The sequence below is a fragment of the Acinonyx jubatus genome, chromosome D4, assembly GCF_027475565.1.
Source record: "Acinonyx jubatus isolate Ajub_Pintada_27869175 chromosome D4, VMU_Ajub_asm_v1.0, whole genome shotgun sequence".
Taxonomy (NCBI): domain Eukaryota; kingdom Metazoa; phylum Chordata; class Mammalia; order Carnivora; family Felidae; genus Acinonyx; species Acinonyx jubatus.
This window is the reverse complement of record NC_069391.1, coordinates 38,994,370-39,016,572: the sequence shown is the minus strand read 5'-3', so window position 1 is coordinate 39,016,572 and position 22,203 is coordinate 38,994,370. Positions and strand designations below refer to the sequence as shown.

Sequence of the window (22,203 nt, the reverse complement as noted above, 5' to 3'; positions counted from 1 at the left end):
CGAAGAACCTTGACACTCTCACCCCATGGTGTCAGAGAAAGCCAAGAGGGGAGCCATGACTTTCAGCCCTGCCAAATGGTAGACCCTGTGGGGAGCCAGAACTCCCACACACACCCCCAACAAAATTACCAGCTACCAACAGGTCCCGGCCACACTTGTCCCAAACTCCCTCTCATCCTTTACCATCTCTGCCTGTTCTCTATGGCTGTGAGGGGAATCCCAAATGTGATTCAACAGTCTAACTCAACATGTTGATACTTAACCTGTTTTGTTCTCATCCCACTCCTGTCCTGGCACACTGACTACAAAAGAATGTCTGTGTCTGGCCCAGCCTCCATCTCCCCTGGAAGATTTTTACTCTATTTCTTCTGCCACAAAGGAGTCTAAGCAGCTTGTCACCCAATGGAAGAGACAAAAATTAGGGCATGGGGATGAAAGCTATTATGGTTTTAAAACTTTTAGGGGCGCCTGGGTGGCGCGGTCGGTTAAGCGTCCGACTTCAGCCAGGTCACGATCTCGTGGTCCGTGAGTTCGAGCCCCGCATCAGGCTCTGGGCTGATGGCTCAGGGCCTGGAGCCTGCTTCCGATTCTGTGTCTCCCTCTCTCTCTGCCCCTCCCCCGTTCATGCTCTGTCTCTCTCTGTCCCAAAAATAAATAAAAAACGTTGAAAAAAAATTAAAAAAAAAAAAAACTTTTATTGCCAACATTCCCATATGCTACAAAATGGGAAGGTGGCACAGTGAAAAGCCCTTATCTTCAGTAAAATTCAGAAGAAAAATTAAGAGGAACTAAAAAATTTCCCTGCCATTCTCAATGAAACTGTGGAAGAAGTATTTTTAAATATTTTAGTCTCTAAGCTTTAGGAAGACATTTTTTTAAAAATGAGGAACCACTGACAAAGTTAAGATTTTATGTCCTAAAATAAGTGTTAGACCACTACTTCTTAAAACTTTCTTGATAAAAGAGATTATGACTTTTTAAAAATATGGACACTATGGAGTCTACTGAAATGTAAGGTTCATTTTTGTGAAGGTCAAGTCTACCTCCCATATGCCTCTGTCCATAACAACTCTCATTTTTTGAGCACTTACTTTGTACCAGGCACTGTGCTGAGCGATGCACATACCCCATTTTATCCCCCAAACTGCCCTGTGAATTAAATACCATTTCTTTCCTAACTTTATGAATGTGGAGACTGATGACTTAAGAGACAGAGTTAATGCCTGAGGTCACATATCGCATAAGTGGCAGCGATTCTGGGATCAAAGTTTCCACAAGGGGTCTAGAGAAAGTGTGGGGGTGCGTGTACATGCGTACATGTGTGTGTGCATGTGCATATGTTTCCTGATTTTCCCCAATCCGGTTCCATGCTTCTGGGTTATAAAGGAAATTACAATCAAATGAAGGTTACTACCAAGAGGCTGAACTGAACAGATAACGCCACTCCAAAGTGCACATTACTATCCACAGCCACAACAGCATTTTACCACGTGCATAGTGCACTGGGAGCTCTTCTCGGAAGACTCCAGATATCAGAGAGAGGGGCCTGAGGAAAAGACAGGGGAGAGCAGGGTCCTGCCTGTTATGATACAGTCCTCAAGATGAGCTCCCAACTTAAGGGTCGTTCTAACTCAGTTTGTCCTTTCTAACTAAAAACCAAACTTCAAGTATCAACACTAATAATTTGTATTTTAATCTCACTGAGACTTAAATCAGAATGACTCCGATGTTCACTGCAGGACAAAATTTTAAGCATAAACTTATTGTTCTAATGCAACACTCAGAGCAATATGATAAAAGGTACCAACTATGCTCGTATTCTATTACAGTCAGATTCTGAAAAAGTAACACAGATTAAAAGACTTACCTTTTCTTTAAATACTGCTTCATTCCATGTCTGAAGCATTGAAATGGAGTCATTCATCATTTTTTCTTTATATATGTTTATTTTTTCTTTTTCAATTACAACAGCATTACTAGTCAGAAGGAAGCACTTGCTACCTCTCGCTCTTCCTCTGCCTATCAGAAAACAAATATTTGGTGCCTTTGACTTAAAACCCTGGTAAATCTGAGAATAAGTCAACAAAAGGGTATTCCTAAAATTCAACTTTGGTTCACTGAACTCCATTTCACAGGAAAGGTGAGCTGTTAGAGCATGGGCTCCAATGCAGGTATATACCTGAATATTAAACTACATGTTAAACTAAGAGCCCACACTAGACTGGCTTCCTTGGGGTCCCCATGGTGCAGGGTGATTAGACAACCATGTTATCAGAGACACTGCCTTGAAGACAATCCAATATGAACCCACAGGATGACATTGTGAGCGAGCACTCTAAGACAAATAATGAACACATCCTCCCTCAAAGCCTTCAGGGAAATGGGGAAATAGATATGTTCACAGTCATCAGAATATAGATGGCAATAAGTGCTATAAGAAAGATCACTGTAAAGGACTATGTGCATTCCAAAAACTATTGCCAGCTGGGGGAATTAGAGACAGGTGATATGGAATCAGGGGAAGAGGTTAAGAGGTAAAATGAAGATTATCAGTAGCAGTACATGAGCACTTTCTGCAACAACGAGAAAATGATGAAGTCAGGCTGGCAGAAGTGGATAATGAATAAAGGCGAAGAACGGGAAATAGGTCGGAAAGATAAACTGGTCCTGGATTTTGACCTTTTTAACATCATGTAAATTGGGAGTGACATGCCCAAAGCTGTTTTTCAGGAAGTAAAGTGGCCGGTGTTGTTATGGAAATTGAAAAAAGGAAGAGAGGCTACTTAGGAGATCACCTAGTTGAGGTAGGACAGAAAAATCCCATGGAGTTTTTCTTCTAGAATACAGGGATCCATCAGTACCACAAGTACCACCATGAGAGGTCCACATGTTGGCTATACATATATAATCCAAGTGGGAATTATCTTTCCATAAATGTCACTCAATGTAGGTCAACTAAACAGTACTCATTGTGCACAAGAATCAAAATGGGATATATATTAGTGGACAAAATTGTACTCCCCAATCCTGATCAAGTAAGCCACTGTTAGGGCCAATGATATCAAAGTCCACTGTGCCAAACAAGGGTCAGTAAAAGAGAAAGGCCAGAAGCACAATGACTGGTCGAAAGTAAGTTTCTAAATGACAGACACACTCACAAATCAGACAAACTGGCAGTCACTTAGTAATGGCATCAAAGCTCTTCTTACCTCTAGTTTGGATCATTTTGATGACATTGCCCACATACTCATACAGGATGACCAAATTGCACTCAGCAATGTCAATGCCTTCATCAGCAACTGAGGTGGCGATCAGAATCTTTTTATCTCCATTAGTTCTGAATGCATCCAATGCACACTTCTGTGCTGGGAGTGTCATCCCTGCATCAGAGTCAAAGGGCATTTTAGAAGTCACCAAAAGAAGGAACTTTACCCAGGGCGCCTGGGTGGCTCAGTCGGTTAAGCGTCCGACTTCAGCTCAGGTCATGATATCGTGGTCCGTGAGTTCCAGCCCCGCGTCGGGCTCTGTGCTGACAGCTCAGAGCCTGGAGCCTGTTCCCGATTCTGTGTCTCCCTCTCTCTCTGCCCCTCCCCTGTTCATGCTCTGTCTCTCTGTCTCAAAAATAAATAAACGTTAAAAAAAAATTAAAAAAAAAAAAAAAAAAAAAAAAGAAGGAACTTTACCCTTGAAAAATAGCCACTAATGATGGAATGCTTACTACGTGGTCAAATACTAAAGTAAGTGCTTTATATCCATGATGTCAAAATAACCCTAGGCACTAGGGCCTATTCTTATCCTTGTTTTAGAGGACATAATGGTGGTGTTTAACAATTTGGACTCTGCCACAAGACTGCCTGAGTTCAAATCCTAGCTGGGGGACTAACTAGCTGTGTGAGATAAGAGTCATGTTATCTCAAAACAAATACTGATTTGGGGGGGGGGGGGGGATTATCAACAACTAATCATAATGCCTTTGAATGTGTCCAGGACTTTACAGCTGACAGAACAGTTTCACAACTACTTATTCACTGGAACTTCACAAAGCCCTTTTTGGATGATGTGGAAAGTGTTATAACTCCCCTTTACAGATGAAGACCTTAAGACTTTAGAAGTCTGATAAACTGACAGCCTAGTTAGTGGCAGAACCAGGCCTGAATTTAAGTCTGAGACCCTAAGAGTGTGCAGTTCTCAGTCATGGATATACTATGAAGAAAAAGAATTTCAATGGTCTCCACCTCTGAGTTAATAGAATTCATAAAAGTTGGCAGCCAAAATCTGCAGATATATTTTAAGGCCAAAACATTCACCCATTTCTTCATCAAACATTTACTCAGCAATTATAGTTTGTCAGCTAAAAATATAATGGTTAAAAGGTCCATTTTTACCTATAAGGATCTCATAGAAGAAGAATATAAATAGGAAGCCATAATTCAATGTGATGAGCAGTGAAATGGAGGCAGAGTGGATCTATGGGATGGGAAGGAGAGACACCTCAACTAGTCTTAGGAGGTTGGGGAAGGCCACTTGGATAAGCACAATGACTGGTACAGAGTACCATTTCCAAACAAATGTGGATGGACAGATGATGGATAGATAGATGATGGATGGATAAATGAATAAACAAGAAAATATTTTGAGTGCCTATTTGTGAAGAAATAACAAAGTTTGAAAATCAGCTCATGTAGGAATCAAATTGCAGAGAACTTTAAATTCCAAGTGCCATAATTTGGCATTGGACTTCATTTGGTAAGCTAAATTTTCAAAATCTACATTTACTTTTCATATTCATGAAGTTTAAACTTTGTATAAGTGCAAGAGTGATGAGTGAGGACTGACAGGATGGGGACTGCTTATTATAAACAAAACTAAACAGGAGGAAGGAAGTGAAGACCAGTCCCTGCTGGTCACTGAAGGGTGGGGAGCACAGCTGCAAGAATGTCAGGTGGGGGCTGGTCACACTAGATCTTCTTGGATAATAACAGAGGCATCCTTTCATGCTTCAACCACCCTAGCTAGATATCAGGATTGTCTGCTTGAGCTTTTTCTTTTTTTTTTTTTTTTAAGTTTATTTAATTATTTTGAGAGAGAGCAAGGAAGTGAGCAGGGGAGGGTCAGAGAGAGGAGGAGAGAATCCCAAGCAGTATCCACGCTGTCAGCACAGAGCTCAACTCGGGGCTCAAACTCACACAATGTGAGATTATGACCTGAGCCGAAATCAAGAGTCAGACGCTCAACTGGCTGAGCTACCCAGGTGCCCCTGACCTTTTTTTTTTAATTGTAAAATATATAATACACATAAAAGCATCAATAGTTTAAAAAACAATAAAATAAAAACTGAACATTTCTATTTCCAGCTTATCTTAATCTACTGGTTGAGAATTGGAGAAAAAGAGTGACATGCTCAAACAATATTATAAAAAATAACTGGTTTTTCCCACCAGATATATGGGAAGAAGCAATGTCTACAAATTTTTGGCATTTGAGCATTGTGATGGCTTTCTGATGTGTCAACTTGGCTAGGCTGAACTATAGTACCGAGTAACAGATCTAGGTGTTTTTGTAAGGGGAATTTGCAGATGTAATTAAAGTCCCTAATCAGGGGTGCCTGAGTGGTTCAGTTGGTTAAGTGTCTGACTTCAGCTCAGGTCATGATCTCACAGTTCGTGAGTTAGAGCCCTGCATCGGGCTCTGTGCTGACAGCTCAGAGCCTGGACCCTCCTTCGGATTCTGTGTCTCCCTCTGCTCCTCCCCTGCTCTTGCTCTGTCTCTCTCTCTCTCAAAAAATAAATAAACATTAAAAAAAAAAGTTCCTAATCACTTGACATTTAAGTTGTGAAAGACGTTTCAACCTTGGTTGGCCTGACCCACAATCAGCCCTTTGAAAGAGGACTTCGGCATCAGTCCCTGAGCTCAGAGACTTGAAACAGTTCACGCCTGTGGAGGTCAGGCCTGCTCCTGACCACCTGCTCTATGGATTTCAGACTTCCTTTGCCAGTCCAACTATGTATGCTAACTCCCAAATGCCTATGAACATATGTGTTTCACACATAAACAACACATATATGTATATATGTATGTGTGTACAACCTCCTACTGGTTTTACTTCTCCAGACTGATATAAGTATTAGAAAAGAATTTGAATATATTATAAATATTCTTATATATATAGTATACTAACTCCAATTCATTATATATAAGTACCTGTGTTCTGATTTGTTTTGCCCCGTCCAGTCAATATGCCAGGTTTTAGAAAGCTGAGTTCAGAATTTTCTTCAATCCATTTCTTCAAAGCCTGAAAATCAAAAGCAATTATCAGTTGGACACTATTTGTATAAAATCTGTATTAATACTGAAATACTGCAAGAAGAAAAAAAAAAACCTTTAAGTTAGTGAACAGTTTTCTGACAAACCTGAGAATAAATGCTTTTTGGCACTGAATTCTATGCAATAATTAACTGTAGTGGTTAAGACCTTTGTGATCTGACACAAAATATACACAAAAAAATATCTCTAAGATATTTTTTAAATGAAGAAAAGCAATGCTCAGAATAGTGAATGTGTAGAACTAATAGTGAATTTACCAAGATCTCAGGACATAAGATCAATATACAGAAGTCAGTTGTATTTCTGTTCACCAGCAACAAGCAACTAAGTACAATACAACAGCATTAAAAAACTGACACTTAGGTGTAAGTCTAACAAAACACGTGCAGAATCTATATGTGAAAACAATGAAACAGTGATAAAAGAAACCAAAGATGTGGTAGGTAGCCCGTTAGATGGTTCCCAATGATCTCTAGCCCTGGTCTTCAGATCCTTGTGTAATCCCCTTGAGTATGAACTGAACTCACTGACATGCTTCTAATGAATAAAAACATGGCAGACATGATCACTTCCAAGTTGATCTTATAAAATGACTACGACTTCCACATTAGGCTCACTCTCTCAGTCTCTCTCCGATCACTCACTCTAGAGGAGGCCTGCTGTCATTCTCGGAGGCAACCCTGTGGAAAGGCCCACATGAGTGAGCTCAGAAGCACAAATTCTGAAGCCCGCTGGTAGCCATGTAGGCTAAGGTTGGAAGTTGAGCCTCTCAAGTAAAGCCTTAAGATGACTACAGCCTTGGGAGAGCCTGAGCCGGAAACATCCAGTTGAGTGGTTTCTAGACTCCTGATCCATAGGTATTATAAGATAATAGATGTTTGTTACTACCAGTCACTAAGTTTTAAGGTAATTTTTTATCAGCAGTAATACAGATACTAATACAGAAGCCCTATATAAACGAAGAAAGAGAGATAATATGGTCATGGATTCGAAGACTCCATATTTTTAAGATGTTACTTCTCCCCAATTTTATCTGTTGATTCAATGCAATTCCATTCAAAATTCCAGCAGATTTTTTCATACATGTGAATGAGCTTATTCTAAAATATAAATGGAAAAGCAAAGGAAGATAGCTAAAACAATTTCGAAAAAAGGAAAAAAGTTGGAGGACTCACACTATATAAAGCTAATCAAGACAGTATGGGATGGGTTAAAGGATAGATGGATATAGATGAATGGAACAGAATCAAGAATCCAGAATAGACCTATATAAATACAGTCAACTGATTTTTTTTTTAAGTTACAAAGGCAATTCAATGGAAAAAGGACGGTCTTTTCAACATATAGAGCTGCAATAATTAGCTATCCACATAAAAAAAGAAAAAAAGCATCTCAACCCATAACTCAAAATAGATTGTAGACCTAAATGTAAAATGCAGAACTATAAACCTTCGAGAAGATAACAAAGAAAATCTTTGTGATCTTGGGTAAACAAAGAGTTCTTATGTACAATACCAAAAGCACAAGCCACAAAAAGAAAAAATTGATAAACTAGGCTTTGTAAAAAGTTAAAAGTTTCAATCTATAAAAGATACTGTTAAGAGAATTAAAAGACCAGAAGAAAATATATATAGATCACATTTCTCACAGAGGACTTTTTTGTCAGAATAAACTTTAAAAACTTTCACTCAACAATAATATGTTAACAACCCAATCAGATCCTATTTTAAAATGGGCAAAAGATGTGCAGAGACACTTCACCAAAGAAGATATATGGACGTCTAATCAGTTTATGGAGAAATGTCCAACTGCATTAGTTGAGATGCAAATACAGTAAAATGAACATTTACTCTAGGAAGATACCACTACGTGCCCAGAGAATAGTTATGATTTTTTAAATTGACCAAAAATTTTTAAAAAAATATGAAGTCCTTGCTCTACAGGTACCAAGACTTACTAGAAATTATTGATCAAAACAGTGAGGTATTAATATAAGGATAAACAAAGAGATAATCAGAACAGAATAGCCCAGAAACAGCCCACACATATACAGGTGCCTGATTACAGAGCAGTGAGGAAAGGACAATCTTTTCAATAAAACGGTGCTAGGTCGATGTGTAATCCACAAGAAGAAAGAAGCTTACATCCACAAGTGCTCTGGTTTTCACAAAGAGGATGGTTCTACTCTCTGGGTTTAAGTGGTACTCCTCTTGCAAGATGAAGCAGAGATCTTTGAGTTTTGGGTTCTCATTGCTGGGATCCATAGAAACGCTTTCCAGTTTCTGCAGCTTTTCTGCAAAAGGGGAACATTCTATAAATGGCTTACAAATTCTAGAAATTTAGAACACACTGTGACCATTAGCTAGAGTTCAAGTAGTTAATCTCTCAATCCTTGACCAGAATTTTAAGAGCAATAACCATTGCTTTAATGTAACATTAAATGTAGCAATAAATGCATATTTATTTTTGCCCCAGAGAGCTGGTTCCCCAATGTTTAGCAGCATACCACTGAGCTACACATATGTATACTAAATACTTTCCTACAAGCCAAAATGAGAGAGAGGGAGAAGGACTTACTTTTCATTTAAAATTTTCCTATATTTTTCTAAATATGAGAGCAGTAGGATTATGGGCGATTTTGGTTTTCTTCTGTATAGAAGGACATATAAATTACAGTATGCTGATTACCACTGAACACTTTTTTTTATCTTTAAACCTTTGTAAAATTACTAAAAGTTAAACCAAAAAAAACGCTACTATTATAATTTCTATGGGATGTATACTTCACAAATCCTATTTTACTTCTTAACAAGAAGAAATAATGTTAAGCAACGGATTTTTTTCCTTAAGTACCAGATTTCACTGATGATTCATAGTCCTATCTACATAAGATCTTCTTGAGCCCGGGACAACTCCCTGAGCATCACTGCACACTAAATATAATGCAATGTAAGTATGCTGCCACTGGAGTCACCAGGTTCCAACGGCTTCCTCCTCTAGAAACACCACCCACCTTCGAATCTCCGAGTGAGATCTTGCTCAATCTCATCAAATCCTGCCGCTCGGACATTGGTGAAGAAGTCTTTCAAGTAATCCAGAGCATCTTTCATTCGCGCATGCTCATTGATAATGAGGGCATCATTATATTTCTGTTGAAAATGAAAACTGGGTTTCAGTGTATCTCCAATGCCTAATGCATTCACTGTACTAAAATTCAATTAGCTGTACTTAGCGTGAGTAGGGGAGGGGCAAAATAAACTTTTCTCAAATCTATTCCAACTTAGTTTTTTAAGATGAATGGCTCCAATGGAACTGCAATAAAACCTTTGAACCAAATATTGTTTTAAAAATCTGAATTAGCTAGAATCATACATTAATTAGGATCATTTTGAATTTAGAATTCCACCTTGGAAGATAAAGAGGAAATTACAAGAAAAATCCATGTCAAAGATTAAAGAACAAGAACAAGAGCAAATCAATTTCCACATCAACTTGCCTCATGATTCAGACATTCGACTTAATCTCTTCATACATCCAAAGCCATCACTGAATTGCAACTGCACCTGTTCAGAATGATGGTGCTGACCACCTACACCAAATATTCAACTAAATTCATTAAATTCCAAAAATGCATACAGACTGAGTGCATTTTTAAATACTTTCAATGGCATGATGAGCAGAGGTGATGGTTGTTTCTCAACTTCTTGGTTAACCAGTAAGCAACCAAAGACTCTGGATTTCTGAGCCTGTGGCTTTGCCAAAGGTAAGAAAACATATGCTCAAGATAAGGTAGCAGTGAGTCACCTAATGAACTTTCAAGATGACTGTCACCAATCACATATCTACAATAATGGTCATCATCCCCCAATTTCTTTCAATCATGTCAATCATAGCAATGCTAGAGGCATGGCATAGAATCCCAGCCTTTGTTTCCATCCTGTTTCTACTAGTATTAAGTTTCAGTAGGCAGAGAAGATGCTAAATGGGGTAACTTTAAAGTTTGCTTCATAGGAACCTTTTAGAAAGTTCCTAAGCGAGCTCTTGAAACAGGGTGAAAAGTTGATGTTCTCTCAGCTACCAGAGCAAAGCTCCCAGTTAGGTGCTAAAACTAAAATACACTTTTGGAAAGAAGTCACATACCCGCAAATGGGAAGTGTACAAAAACAGTGCTTTACAAATCCTGCTCTCTTCATCTTTGTCAGGCAACTGAAACACCGTGCATGCTTTCTGAACAGTAACGATCCATTGTTCATATTTCTGCGTTCCAAATTCCCGATTTCGAATTTGAGATATACCTTCTGGAAGAAGAAAAAGGTTTTCATTATGCCATATGATCAGTCATTTAAAGTTCTAAGCATGCCTCACCCTCTAATTTTCTTTTTTTTATTAAAAATGTATTTTAAGTTTTTTTAAATGTTTATTTATTTTTGAGAGAGAGAGAGCATGAGTAGGGGAGGGGCAGAGAGCGAGGGACACACAGAATCTGAAGCAGGCTCCAGGCTACGAGCTGTCCAGGCTACGAACCGCGAGATTATGACCTGAGCCAAAGTTGGACACTTAACCAACTGAGCCACCCAGGTGCCCCCCACCTAATTTTTTTCTTACTCTCTGTAAACAGAATATTCCTCCTGAAATAGTTTTCAGCAGCAGTATATCTGTGTTTGCATATGATTGCTTACTGAATACTCTCTGCACCAAGAAATCAAAGTACTCCTTATTTCATTTTCACAAATCTGTAAGGTAGAGGTTACATTTTACAGGTGAGGAAACCAAAGCTCAGAAAAGCAAAGTAGTTTATCCAAAGTGACACAGCTAGTACATGGGGGAGTGCAGGAATGCAAATCCAGGTGTGTCTGATACCCAAATCTTACCAGCTTTGTGAGCTAACAACCAAAGCAGCCCAGAAGTAAAACAATGGACATGAAGATATCTAACTTTGCTTTTAAAAATGAAGTAGTGAATAAAAATAACAGGTCTCATGAGCTTCATCAGGAGGATATTTAAAAGCAGGAGAGAAAGAACTCAACACAGTCTATTCTGCCTTGCTGTAAACTGAAGTCATCTGATCTCCACAGCATCACTCACAGGGCTGAGCAAAGAGCTTGTCATGGATGCTTCTGTATGTGTGCATCTCCTAAGCTATGCCTCATCTCAGTTGCTTGGTCTAAACATTGAGCATATCCTGTGGTCCAGGCTCTGTGCAGGGTCCTGGGGGTAAAAGGATGTAGAAGACTGAAGCCTGATCTCAAGCAGCTCAGTCTGTAAGTTACTCTAGGATTGAATCTCCAGGTCTCCCTGTTAAGAGCACAGTATAATAAAACTCACAGGCAAGAGCTATATTTCTGGGTTAAATTTCTCCTCCCACCCTTTCATGTTTAACAGGAGGAACAAAGGAGGCTACTCAGACAAGTAGCACTGACATGCTTCTTTCCCAGCCCCAACTATAAACAAGGTGGCCAGATGAATTAACAAGTATTTCTTGAACACGGGTGGGTGTGAAAATGAGTTAAGCAATGGGGAAATGAACTGCTGATAGGATATGGACTGGGGAAAAGGTGGAGGTAGAGAATTAGAGGTGGGAGGAATAAGAAGGTAGAAATTCATGTCTCTCTGCCCTTCTGCTACTTCCCCAGTTCAATCACATCATAATGTTCCTGGATAATGTGACAGCCTCTTAACTTGTCTCCCTACTTCTTGCTTTGTTCCCTCCAATCCACTGCCCACTCAGCAGCTAGAGTAGGTTTGCAAAACTGCAGAAGAGACACTATGCTACCCCACTGCTTAAAAGCCTTTAGTGGATTCCTCTGGCCAGATCCTACCCGGCTCCCAGGATCCTCTGTGATCTAGTCTCTGACTACTTCTAATTCTTTTTTTTTTTTTAATTTTTAAAAATATTTATTTATTTTTGAGATAGACAGTGTGTGAGCAGGGGAGGGGCAGAGACAGAGGGAGACAGAATCTGAAGCAGGCCCCAGGCTCTGAGCTGTCAGCACAGAACCTGACACGGGACTCGAACTCACAAACTGTGAGACCATGAGCTGAGCTGAGCTGAGGTCAGACACTTAACTGACTGAGCCACCCAGGCACCCCTGCCTGTTTCTGATTCTTATCTCCAGCAGTTGAGAAGACTAATGGAAATCCACATACTTGCTCCACTTTCCTGGCTGTTGCACACACTGTTTCCTCTGCCTGAAACACACCTTACCACCACCACCCACCTACCCCTATCCTGTTGTTTTATTATTACTTATCTAATTTTGGCCTTACACATTACACTGGAAATACCACAAGGGCAGGAGCTGTATCTCAGGGTCCATGCTATATTCCCATCACCTGGCATATGGCCTAGGACCAGGAGAATGATGAGTGAATGAGCATGTTCAAGGAACTGCTAAATCAAAGGATTCAAGTATGGAAGGTGGCAGATAAAACTGGAAAGATAAGTAGAACCAGAGTGTGCAGGCAGGGATCAGACTGGCAGGTCAGAGGCTTAGAGGGCTTTGCTTGTAAGGCAGAGAGATTCAAGCAGGATACTGACACAATCAAACTGGTATTTCAGAAAGACCAACCAGGTAATGGCGGTTTGAATGGAGAAATGAGTAGGGGTGGGTAAGCCAGCCAGCCAGCTGTGAGATTAAGTCCTAAAGCAAGCTGTGAAAGAAAAAGAGAAGAGAAAAAAAAGTAAAGTAAGTGTGAAAAAGGTGAACTCACAAATTCAGCATCTCCAGAGCTGCTCCTAGTGGTGGAAGCAGCACTACCCACCGGTGTACCTACAAGTGCACAAGCCAGAAGCCCAGTGGAAGTCACCCCAACTCCCATCCGAAGCCAACTGGCCATGAAATCTGAATACTTCCTGTTTGCAGGGCTCTGCACAAGCCTCCTCCCTCTACCAACCTGTCTTCACTGCCTCTGTTTGGCCCTCTTTGTTCACTGGTATCCTTATCACCTCACCCATCAGTTTAAAATCTTCAGGTGCTTTGCACTGCTTTTAGGAGAAAGTCAAACTCAGTCCTACCAAGTCTTTCCCTGTCTGGCCCCTGCCTCTCTCTACTCACTCCTTTCTACTACTCATGTATTACGAGTACCATGAGATGCTTGCCATTCCTAAAACATTCCCTTCCTTCAATGCCTGACACCTTTTCAATCTCACTTGTCTCTTTCTTAACTTGGCCTCAAGCTTCAAGATTGTCTCAGGCATCATCCCATCCCAGAGAGCTTTCCCTGCAGCCCACTCTAGGCCAAAGTTCCCAACGTGCTCCCACAGCACCCAGTGTGTACCTCTGCCCCGCTGTGTGGAAGCCCCCTGCATCTGATTCTCATTATTTGACTGTGAGGTCCCCGAGGTTGGGACTATGTCTTTAATCTTGTTATTCCCATTAGCTAGCACAATGAATATCTGGTGAATGAATGAAAGAACAAAAGAGAAGAAGAGAACTTGGGTGACTTCGTGAGAAAGTCTCAGAAGAACAAAGAATCAAAGGTCACCTCCTGTTTCAGTCTCATCCATCAGGGAAATGGTGGTTTCATATAAATAGGGAATTTATATTTTCATATAAGTAGGAAGAACAGAAAGCTAATTGCGGAGATTAAGAAAGTCATGAATTGATTGAAATATGGTATTTTTCAGGTATGTATGTCAACACAGATTTACTTTGGATTAAAAAAAACGAGACTAAAGAAGGAATTTTAAGGTTCCTCAATAACCTATAATCAAGAAGGCTAACCTCTTGATATAGTCTTGACACTGTCTGAACTGAAGAGAATGCAAAAAGACACTAGGGAATAATACATGGCTATTCCTAAGTGGAGAAAACGCAAAATGAGATTTATCTCACCGAGAGTTATGGTACCGATTTCGTCAAAGATACTCTTTGCCAGACTCTCTGTTTCCCTCATCAGCTGAGAAATGATGCATTTAAATCTGTCAGTGGTCCGTGATTCCACTTTCCTGAAAACTAGAGCCATCAGAGTAAAGTGAGTATTTTTCAGGAAGAACACATCATACTTCAAAGTAGGCATCTGCACACCTTTCTCTGCCTCTGTTATTTCTTCTGTAAGACCTAAGGCCCCAAGCTCACAGGTAGGTAGTCTAAATGATATATCAAATCTTCAGAAACCTTGCAATAGCTCCCTAATGCTTAATGCACAGATTCTAACATCTTCATTTTTCATGGTCTGGGTCTAATCCGACTTCTCAGTCTGGTTTTCTTATTACTCAACTCTACTTTGACAAGGCTGGTATCAATCTTATCTCTGCAAATACAACACTTTTTCAGTCTCTCTTCTTTGATCTTCTCCTTTCCCACCCAACCCTCAGAAGTGTTCACATTGTTCCTAAAATTCATTATTGCATTGTTTCAGCAGAAACTTATTCCCTGCCTACCATATGCCATGTTCTGGTGATAAACAGTCGAAAGGAACACACTCTGTGGTCCAGAGAGGTCTGTGTTCTTAGGGGAGAAATATGTGTAGCCAAATAACCACAGTAAAGTCCTATGACAATAACTATGTGCAAGGTATCATGGAGCACAAGAAAAAGAATCTCTAATCCTTCCAGAGGAGGAAATGTTGTGGGGTAAATAGGGGAAGAGGAAAGGAGAAAGCACACGATGCACTTGAGGAGCCCAGAGGAATGTGACAAGGTTGGGCTTATGGGAGGGGGAGGAGATGAAGCACAGAGGGCAGAGGGACTGGATTTTAAAGAAATTTGTACTTGATACTAAAAAGTTTAGATTAGGTGCCTTCCCTAAAATCCTTACAGGCAGCTCCCAGAAGGGAACTTAACTGCCCCTCTCTGGCTATCTCATGTCTGTTTGTTCTGCCTTATACAGTCATACACTATCCCCAAAGCAAAGAGAAATGTATATATGTCTCCTCTTCCTCTCTTCCTTGTTGGGTCAGTATAGCATTGTAATTTAATAAACATTTGCTACTCAAATCTTTTTTAAAAAATCAAATACTGATCTGCTGAGGAAAAATACAATGAATTCAGATTAATTTCCTTTCAACCCAAATCATCAGATCCATACTCAAATAATGAATGACCACACAGTCTCCTCCTCAGGCATGCAACACAGGGAAGGGCTGAGCCCAGCTCTTCGCCATTTACATGCTGTGATTTTAATTTTTAAAACAAAAATTTTTTTAACATTTATTCATTTTTTGATAGAGAGAGACAGAGCGTGAATGGGGGAGGGGCAGAGAGAGAGGGAGACACAGAATCAAAAGCAAGCTCCAGGCTCTGAGCTGTCAGCACAGAGCCTGATGCGGGGCTCAAACTCACAGACTGTGAGATCATGACCTGAGCTGAAGTTGGATGCTTAACCAACTGAGCCACCCAGGCGCCCCTATATGCTGTGATTTTTCTCATCATGCCTCATTGTTAGTATCTTTATAAGAACTTTATCAAAAACACAAAACCAAAAAAAAGAATTTTATCAAACTGAAGAGTAAGAATGTTTGTTTTAGGACAGTCCCCTCCTGAGGTTTGTCCACTGCCTGGAATACAGCTCAGCTAAGGAGACAGCTGTGAAATGTAATTATTTCCCAAGTTTGGGGTTAAATATTTTCCACTAAATGGAAAAGGTAAAAACTCAGTATTCATCCGAATGGCTCTGAACTAGGAAACGCGGAGGGTAACAAAGTCCTAAAAGGCATGCTATGGGATTCCACTTACACTTTTGGGGCTTATAAACAATTTCTTCCAGTTCCTCCAAGTTGTCTTTGACTGTTGCTATCACTGATGTGTCAAGAGAAGCACACAGTCTGCAGATATATTCCACGGCTTCTGCTGTGCTTTTGGCATCCCCAATGCCAACAGAGGCAGTCAGCCCAATGACCTGTGAGGAGCATTGGAATTCATCAGATGCCTGGGAAACTGCATGCCATTTCCACAATCCTGCATACAACCCTTTCCTGTTAAAGTCAGGTTTTATTTTTTGTTTTGTTTTTACTAATTTCCCATAAAGAGCAAGAACAGTATTTATTTTTTCCGATATTTTCCATGACATTGCAAATGGAAAGGTCCCCATTAGGCAAAGCACTGAATAAATGCAAAAGTCGGAACTCATCCGATGAACATGAATCAGCAAAGAAACCAAGAGTGGAAACCCTTTCAAGGAAGGACTTCTCTTCTCTACTCTTGTGTTCCCCATAATGTGTAGAACAACATACTGAAAGGAAAGGGACTGAAATCATACACAACTCCATTCTAAACTCAACCATGTCACACTGGCTGCATGTCCCTGAACAATGCAGGGACACATGTCAGCTGTCTCTAAAAGTTGGGAAACAACAGCTATTTAAAATGGTAGTTGTGTGAATTCAGTAACAAGATTTATAAAAAATTTAGCTTAATGGTCACCTAACAATTTAAGTTCTACTTGAATAGCCACTCAGTAAATACTAAATAACTGACTCATTAGCAAGAAATCTAGTGAACCACCAATTTTTTTCTAGAAGAAGCTTTAAGAAATGTGATTGCTGGGGGCACCTAGATGGCTCAGTCGGTTGGGTATCTGACTGTGGTTCAGGTCATGATCTCACTGCTGTTGAGTTCAAGCCCCGCATCGGGCTCTGTGCTGACAGCTCAGAGCCTGGAGCCTGCTTCAGATTCTATGTCTGTCTGTCTGTCTGTCTCTCACTCTCTCTCTCTCTCCCCCTCTCTCTCCACCCCCTCCCCTGGTCTGTCTCTCAAAAGTGAATAAACATTAAACAATAAATTTTAAAAAATGTGATTGCTACTGAATTTTGTCTATGGGTACATGCTGAATTTCTTTTAACCTGTGCTTCCTAAAGAGGTAGTTATTAGGGCTAGAGAACTTTATATGATGTGACACTAGTATACCATGCTATAAATTCATGGTTTCCAACCTTATCTGGATCCCCAGTGTAACCAAGCAATTCCTGTTTCAAATCCTTTCCATGCACCCCGAGTTCCCTCCTCCATTCCCATCTTGATTATTTCCAGCAAATAATCTCTCTGCCTCTCCTACATTTAAGAGAAAAGAGAGATTAAATGCCAGGGATTCCCCACCTTTCCTGTCCCCATCTATGAACTACTCTGTCTTGACTCCTTTCACACCCTCACCTCTGATGACACCAAAAATGGTGTCCCATCTACTCTCCTGGACTAATGCATATATCTGCCTACTTACCCCATACCCTCTGGTTTCCCCTGACATCCTGTTCTATCAATCATTCCCTCTATCCCCATTCTGCCTCACCTACTGCTATTTACTACTTCACATTCTATACTCAAACAATATTGAAGAGCTTCACAATTCTCGACTCTCAGGCACACCATGCTCTCTCATACCTCTGTGCCTTTGGACACACAGCAGACTTTCCTGAAGACCATCAAGCTACCTAATTTGTACCTTCTTGTTAGCTTTTGCCTAACTTCTATCGGGTGTTGCCTTACTTTCACAGCACATGAGTTTTCACTTCTGTTCTGACTACAGCTTGTACCCATCTCCATAGTGTGCCATCACCATACATTATGACATAATTTTTACATGTTTGGCTCCCCATGAAATTAAACTGTTTGAGTGCAAGGACTGTCTTTTTATATTTGTATCCCCAGTGCCTAGCACAATGGATAACACAGGGCGGGGGGGGGGGGGGGGGCGGGGGGAGGGCTGGGCCTGAGGCATGTTTGTTAAGTGAATAAATGAATCAATCAATCAATCAAAATTAATCAATAGGCTATACAATCTGGACTTAGCACCTGAAAAGAACATCCTTAATTTGGTCATAAGAGTAAGTAAATAGGATTTAGCAAGGTTATAGCTCTTCTGAGGAATCCATCTGAATCTGGAGATACCTGAGGCAGTGGGTCTGAAGATCCTCCAAGTTTCTGATCTAGATAATTAAACATGATCATATTATAAGGATGGTGTTTACCAGTATTGTGACATTCATCAAATATCATCAAAGTAAAGACAGAGAGTGATGGAATAGTCCCATTTTTAAGACTATTCACAAGAATCTGTGGAGTTAAAATGATGATGTCATTGTTCTCAACAATCTGTTTCACTGAGACATTCTCAGACGTTGCTCCAGAAACACCTGCAACTTTGTACCTGGGAAATGACACAAATTCCCTATTACCAACCACAATGTGAATGAGGAACCACAAAGATATAAAACACTAGATCAGAGCATCAACTGATTAAGCTCTCCTAACTCCGAAAGGAATCTGGAGACAAGTGCTTAGCACAGAGACTTACACATAGTAAATGATCAACAAATGCAAGCTAGTTATAATTGTTGCTAGCATGTATTAATTCTTTCAAGTCATTAAGAAAGAAAATACTACTTAAAGAGTAATGTTAAATAAGCTATGAAATCATTAAAAAATTAAATGTGCCATTTAAATGTAAAATTTATCTCAGGTCATTTACTCACTCTGTAAGAGCTAGCCAAAGGAGTTTAGGATTTCAAGTGTACCTAACAAAATAGACTTGAATCCATGAAAAATTAATTGTATATAGATTATATAAAGGCTCAATCTACTATCGATTTTTGAATCACGGCTTTCCAAAAACTAAACAAAGCAAAAAACACACCAGTTACATGAAACTAGAGGAGAGAAACAAGACCAACTGTTATACCTACCCAAGTCTTTCAAAATAGTTTGAGAACACAGATTTCTGCTGTTCATACACTGGGAGTTGAACAGCAAAAAAGACAACCTTCCCCTTTTGTCCTTGCGGAAATTTTTTAAGATGATGCTCACATATAAGAAGTGAAACAAAGGTTTTTCCACAACCTTTTAACATAAAAAGAAAAAGAAAATGTGTAACTAATAGTATACTAAAATATTTCTGTAGAAAGGTAATTACTGTTGGCTCCCCTCAAACCACTGCACTGATTGGTAAACTGAGAATGTGGATGGGTTAACTGCAGCAGAATTTACACCAGGACATGAAAACATCAAGTTACTTCCTAGGTAACATGCAAATAAATAGTCAAGGCATAAAGCAAACTAAAAAGGGGGGCATTTTTTTTTCTTCCTCAAGTTCCTTAAAATACCTGGAGACTCTATTACTGGGACAGTCTTCTCAAAAGACATATGGAGCAAGGAAAATATTGACACTTGCCCATTTTGTCCCCGTATTCAATAAAAGAAAAAAAAAAAAGGAAGCAAACACAGAAACAAACCACGTAAGCAGTGGCAATCAACTTACCAGTAGGAGCACATATTATTGTGTTTTTTCCTTCCTTAGCAGGCAAAGCAAGCTCTAGTTGGTAATTTCTTGGCTTCACTGGGGTGTAAATATGAGAGACTTCTGTAACACAAAAGGAACAAAATTTCCAAATAGTTACTGCTCTGAGGAATCAAATAAATAGCTATCTATCATCAAATAGACAGGAATTATGACTTTAGCAAGAAGGGCCTCATTTGAGAAAATTTAGAATCCTTGCCTCTTGCTAACCATTCTAGCTTCTCCATTGATGTGAAGTACAGAATCCTCTATCAATGACAAAGTGCCAATGGCGAGAGTTTTGTTTTGTTTTTTTCTTTAAAGCCACAAAGATTTCTTTCTTAATCTCAAAATCTAGTAAGGAGAAAACTAAAGCAAGAATGGCCTAATTCAGAGCAAGCAGATGGCCACTGGTTAAAGGAAATGCTATATGGAACAAAACAACAAATCCCTCCAAGGTCTCTGAAAAGCAACAAACTGTAAACATTGAATTCCCAAAGCAATTTCATATTGATGAGCAATCATGCTTTATTATTCTGCAGGCTTTCACATAGTATCTTCTCTCAACAGAACCAGAAGTTCCAAGGAATAACCAGAGGCTTTTTCTCACTAACAGATAAGCATGTAGAATGTTACTGCCAGAAAAGATCTTAGAAGTTATCTATTGACTCCAACGTATTTTAAAAAAATGAAAATTTCTAAAAGGCTAAGGACCTTTACATATCAGAAAAATTTAAAGCAACTTACATTTGTTGATTTTATTCAGAAATGACAAAAAAACTGGTATCACTTGGTTGCAAAAGTAATCTGTAAATTCTCTTCTTACAGTAGCGTTAGCCCCAAATCACACTTTTCTTCTAACACTACTCAATATTAATCAGCGGTTAAGCGTCCAACTTCACTTCAGGTCATGATCTCCAAGTTTGTGAGTTTGAGCCCCACATCAGGCTCACTGCTGTCAGTGCAGAGCCGGCTTCGGATCCTCTGTCCCCCTCTCTCTGCCCCTCCCCATCTTGCACTCTCCCAAAAATGAAAATTAAAAAAAAAAAAAGACTATGGCTTTTGGCACTGGAAGACATGTCCCTACACAAAATACCTAAAGAACACCATTATGGAAAAGAACAATGCTGGGTACCTGAAGATGGACATGAATTCTGACTAAGATTCTGGCATTCAGATTCTTCCTTGTAGAAAATCTGTATGTCAGAAGTTTCCATTTCATCATCCTCAAGAACTTTCACGTCAATATTCTTTGCACCTGTATGAGACCAAAAAACACCTCAGAATCTTCATCTGATCTGATTATTGTCTTGACAGCACAAGTCCTACAAAGAGGTCATAATAGTAAAATTTTCAACTTCTAAGATTTTGCACAACCACTTGGCTTCACCTTCTAAAACAATTAAAAGAATCTTTTTGAGTTTGATGTCTCAATTTGGAGTCTGAACTCCAATGTCATTTAGGACTTTATTATTCAAAGTGTAGAACATGGGCCAGCAACTTCCAGAGCTTGTTGGGAATGCAGGCTCTCGAGTCCCTACTAAATCAGAATGTGCACTTTAACAAAATCCCCAGAAGATTCTCATGCACACTAGAGAAGCAACATTTAGCAAGTATTTATGTCTTCCATTCTTGACCTAACCCAAGAAATCAGATGTGTATTTATATAGACATTTTCCAGAACAACTTGTGATTTAAAGAAACCTAGGAAAAGCGAAGACCAGACACTCAGATGGTTTAGAAAACTCAGACTTTGAAACAATGCTCTGAGAAGATGTTAGCTTCAGGAAACCAAATGATGGTTTCATCACAACACAGATATTTCATCACAACACACTCTTTTCTTCAGTCCTGTTCTGGCTTAGTTCCTGATGGCTCCCAGGCAAGACAACCAGGCTATGTGTATTATGATTCTTACTCTGAAAAGGGGGCAAGTCTTGGCGTTCAAACCTTTCATTCTATAATTTTAAAGCTATTTCTCTGATAATTTAAACCCAGAGAGTCAGTTCAGACTCTGCCTTCCCCAAATCCTTTGGACCAGATGGGCTAATTCTGGATGAGAGCAGTTTGCCCTGGTCCATTTTAGGGGTTAGACACAACCAAATTACTTCTGCAGGGAAGTAGCCACTTACCTACCAGAACTCAACTCACTGATGCTCTCTCTCTCTCTCTCGAGATGTAGCCATGGGTCTCTGAAGGGCAAAATGCCTCTGACAGTGAGTGAGAAATGTAGGAATGAAAGAGGTCCTAAGTAGAACCACGAGAAAGATGGAGCATGTTTTCAGACCATCCTACCCTTCAGAGCTCTTCCCTGGAATATCCTACCTTTGTCCATAGTCCACAGTTCACTGAACTTGCTCTCTTCTTTGTCCAAAGCAAGTTTCAAAGTTTTGGGCCAGTTTTCCTTGTCCGATCTGAGAAAGCATTCAACCATTTTCTCTGCACCTGCCATCAGCCCCTTGTTGGAACAAACCTAAGCAAGACAACTGAAGTTAATCAATCATTTCAAAAGTTTTCCTTTTATGGAAAGGAAATCTGAAGAAACATCAATTCAAGCACTAATTGAAAAACCATTGTATAATATGGTTCAGTAGGTCTGATTTATGACCATTTTTGCCCCATCCAACATAGTGCCTTTTAAGACACCCTTTCCTTTGTCCTCGTCTTTACA

The 22,203-nt window shown here is 39.7% G+C and overlaps 1 protein-coding gene across 4 annotated transcripts in view; it reads right to left on the bottom strand.

The window, feature by feature from the left end:
* RIGI (RNA sensor RIG-I) overlaps positions 1–22,203 on the bottom strand; it is a 38,712-nt gene that overhangs the window by 4,531 nt on the left and 11,978 nt on the right. For 3 of the 4 annotated variants that reach the window (XM_053205008.1, XM_015073469.3, XM_053205009.1), the window contains 13 exons: positions 21,858–22,005; positions 20,668–20,790; positions 19,515–19,616; positions 18,943–19,096; positions 18,149–18,407; positions 16,001–16,163; positions 14,160–14,279; positions 10,465–10,622; positions 9,338–9,473; positions 8,469–8,617; positions 6,202–6,292; positions 3,210–3,380; positions 1,868–2,019 (listed from right to left, as the gene is read on the bottom strand). In XM_053205008.1, the coding sequence (XP_053060983.1) occupies positions 1,868–2,019; positions 3,210–3,380; positions 6,202–6,292; positions 8,469–8,617; positions 9,338–9,473; positions 10,465–10,622; positions 14,160–14,279; positions 16,001–16,163; positions 18,149–18,407; positions 18,943–19,096; positions 19,515–19,616; positions 20,668–20,790; positions 21,858–22,005 (1,926 nt within the window). The remainder of the gene's footprint in view (positions 1–1,867; positions 2,020–3,209; positions 3,381–6,201; positions 6,293–8,468; positions 8,618–9,337; positions 9,474–10,464; positions 10,623–14,159; positions 14,280–16,000; positions 16,164–18,148; positions 18,408–18,942; positions 19,097–19,514; positions 19,617–20,667; positions 20,791–21,857; positions 22,006–22,203) is intronic. The other variant, XM_015073475.3, reaches the window with a different exon arrangement.